The sequence below is a fragment of the Lipotes vexillifer genome, unplaced genomic scaffold (genome assembly GCF_000442215.2).
Source record: "Lipotes vexillifer unplaced genomic scaffold, Lipotes_vexillifer_v1.1 scaffold169, whole genome shotgun sequence".
Lineage (NCBI taxonomy): Eukaryota > Metazoa > Chordata > Mammalia > Artiodactyla > Lipotidae > Lipotes > Lipotes vexillifer.
This window is the reverse complement of record NW_006793375.1, coordinates 955,130-958,214: the sequence shown is the minus strand read 5'-3', so window position 1 is coordinate 958,214 and position 3,085 is coordinate 955,130. Positions and strand designations below refer to the sequence as shown.

Here is a 3,085-nt window from a genome sequence, read left to right as displayed (position 1 = left end):
CAGGTTAGCAATAGAAAACCTACACACGAATCTGGCTGCCTGTCCTCCCTGGGGGTAATGGGACAAACTGACTTCCCTGAGTCTCAGGGTCTCACCTGGAGAAGGGGAGAGCATAGTACCCACCTGGTGGGGTTGCCGTGAGGGCTAAATTAGGTGAAGCGTCAAGTGTTCCCAGCTCAGTGCTTGGCACGATCAACACCATAGTTGTTATCTTAGCCACCCTCTTCCAGGCGGCAGGGGGCGGCGGGGTGTGGTGGAATTTTTCATGCCCTCCAACCAATAACACAAAAGTACCCAGTATGTTCCTTTACAAATAAAAATCTCCTTGAAAAAAAAAATAGCCAAACTCTAATAAACCTGACTTTATTTTAAAATCCCAGTGGCCTCAACACTGGATAACGTTTGTCTGTTGTTTGTGATGCCATTCCCTTGACACATTTAAATGTGGAGGAGAAACCATTTCAGCTCCTCAGGGAGGCTGAGTCCGGTGATCTTATGATGTTGCTTGATCCCAAAGCACTTCCAAATTCTAAGGCGGCATAACTGCATCAAAGAAGGGGGCCCTGGAGAAAGATGATAAGACAAGTCACCCATGGGTTTCACTGATCTAAGACTTTTCCCTTCCTTCGTTGAAAGCATACAATCAATGACACTATTATAAGGAAATAATATGGTGCAGCTTAAGACCATGTTCTGCTTTTTGTAGGAGGCATTTTTAGGCCATGTTCTCTCTTTTCTGGTATCTCATTGTAATGAGTTTGCTAGGTTTTGATTTAGAACAAAGAACTTCAAAGCTCAGTCTCACCAATGGAGGCTTTGGGGAGCTAATTTTGGAATTACAAAAGTATGGAAATCCCAGCAATGACAAGAAAATCCATGTTTAATGCCTTCCTTGTCTTTACCTTTAAAAAATATAAGGTCATATTTCTGGATGCAAATACCTTTATAATTTAGCAGTTTTAAGATATTCAAATATAAGAAGCTTTCAGTGAAGCGTAAATGTTACCTGAAGTCATATTTTTTTGTTTTTAACATCTTTATTGGAGTTTAATTGGAGTTTACAATGGTGTGTTAGTTTCTGCTTTATAACAAACTGAATCAGTTATACATATACATATATCCCCATATCCCCTCCCTCTTGCATCTCCCTCCCACCCTCCCTATCCCACCCCTCTAGGTGGTCACAAAGCACTGAGCTGATCTCCCTGTGCTATGCAGCTGCTTCCCACTAGCTATCTATTTTACATTTGGTAGTGTATATATGTCCATGCCACTCTCTCACTTCGTCCCAGCTTACCCTTCCCCCTCCCCATGTCCTCAAGTCCATGCTCTAGGTCTGCATCTTTATTCCTGTCCTGCCCCTAGGTGCTTCAGAACCATTTTTTCTTGTTTTTTTTAGATTCCATAAATAGGTGTCAGCATACGGTATTTGTTTTTCTCTTTCTGACTTACTTCACTCTGTATGACAGACTCTAGGTCCATCTACCTCACTACACATAACTCAATTTCGTTTCTTTTTGTGGCTGACGAATATTCCATCGTGTATATGTGCCACACCTTCTTTATCCATTCATCTGTCGATGGGCACTTAGGTTGCTTCCATGTCCTGGCTATTGTAAATAGAGCTGCAGTGAACACTGTGGTACGTGACTCTTTTTGAATTATGGTTTTCTCGGGGTATATGCCCAGGAGTGGGATTGCTGGGTCGTATGGTAGTTCTATTTTTAGTTTTTTAAGGAACCTCCATACTGTTCTCCATAGTGGCTGTATCAATTTACATTCCCACCAACAGTGCAAGAGTGTTCCCTTTTCTCCACACCCTCTCCAGCATTTATTGTTTCTAGATTTTTTGATGACGGCCATTCTGACTGGTGTGAGGTGATACCTCATTGTAGTTTTGATTTGCATTTCTCGAATGACTGGTGATGTTGAGCATCCTTTCATGTGTCTGTTGGCAATCTGTATTATCTCCTTTGGAGAAATGTCTATTTAGGTCTTCTGCCCATTTTTGGATCGGGTTGTTTGTGTTTTTGATATTGAGCTGCATAAGCTGCTTGTAAATTTTGGAGATTAATCCTTTGTCAGTTGCTTCATTTGCAAACATTTTCTCCCACTCTGAGGGCTGTCTTTTGGTCTTGTTTATGGTCTCCTTTGCTGTGCAAAAGCTTTTAAGTTTCATTTGGTCCCATTTGTTTATTTTTGTTTTTATTTGCATTTCTCTAGGAGGTGGGTCAAAAAGGACCTTGCTGTGATTTATGTCATAGAGTGTTCTGCCTATGTTTTCCTCTAAGAGTTTGATAGTATCTGGCCTTACATTTAGGTCTTTAATCCATTTTGAGTTTACTTTTGTGTATGGTGTTAGGGAGTGTTCTAATTTCATTCTTTTACATGTAGCTGTCCAGTTTTCCCAGCACCACTTATTGAAGAGGCTGTCCTTTCTCCATTGTATGTTCTTGCCTCCTTTGTCATAAATTAGGTGCCCATATGTGCATGGGTTTATCTCTGGGCTTTCCACCCTGTTCCATTGATCTGTATTTCTTTTTTTGTGCCAGTACCATACTGTCTTGATTACTGTAGCTTTGTAGTATAGTCTGAAGTCTGGGAGCCTGATTCCTCCAGCTCCGTTTTTCTTTCTCAAGATTGCTTTGGCTATTCAGGGTCTTTTGTGTTTCCATATAAACTGTGAAATTTTTTGTTCTATTTCTGTGAAAAATGCCATTGGTAGTTTGATAGGGATTGCACTGAATCTGTAGATTGCTTTGGGTAGTATAGTCGTTTTCACAATGTTGATTCTTCCATTCCAAGAACATGGTATATCTCTCCATCTGTTTGTATCATCTTTAATTTCTTTCATCAGTGTCTTATAGTTTTGTGCATAAAGGTCTTTTCATATTTGTTTTTATATTCTGCATTCAGAGTTGTCCCAGTGCTTCAATTCACAGGTGAAAAGTGAACTAGCACAAACCTTGCATAGGGATCCAGCCAAGTGTTTACATCTTAAGACAGCGATTCTCAAGGGGGGAGGGGAGTATTTTGCTCCCTAGGGACACTTGGCAATATCTGGAGCTAATTTTTTTGTCACAAC

The 3,085-nt window shown here is 40.6% G+C and overlaps 1 protein-coding gene across 2 annotated transcripts in view; it reads right to left on the bottom strand.

The window, feature by feature from the left end:
- Positions 1 to 351: 351 nt before the first annotated feature.
- ASB9 (ankyrin repeat and SOCS box containing 9) overlaps positions 352 to 3,085 on the bottom strand; it is a 32,567-nt gene continuing 29,833 nt past the window's right edge. The window contains exon 6 of one of the 2 annotated variants that reach the window (XM_007466334.1): positions 352 to 563. Coding sequence is in view for 1 of the 2 variants with exons in the window: in XM_007466332.1 (XP_007466394.1) it covers positions 439 to 563 (125 nt within the window). In the remaining variant the exon portion in view is untranslated. The remainder of the gene's footprint in view (positions 564 to 3,085) is intronic. The other variant, XM_007466332.1, reaches the window with a different exon arrangement.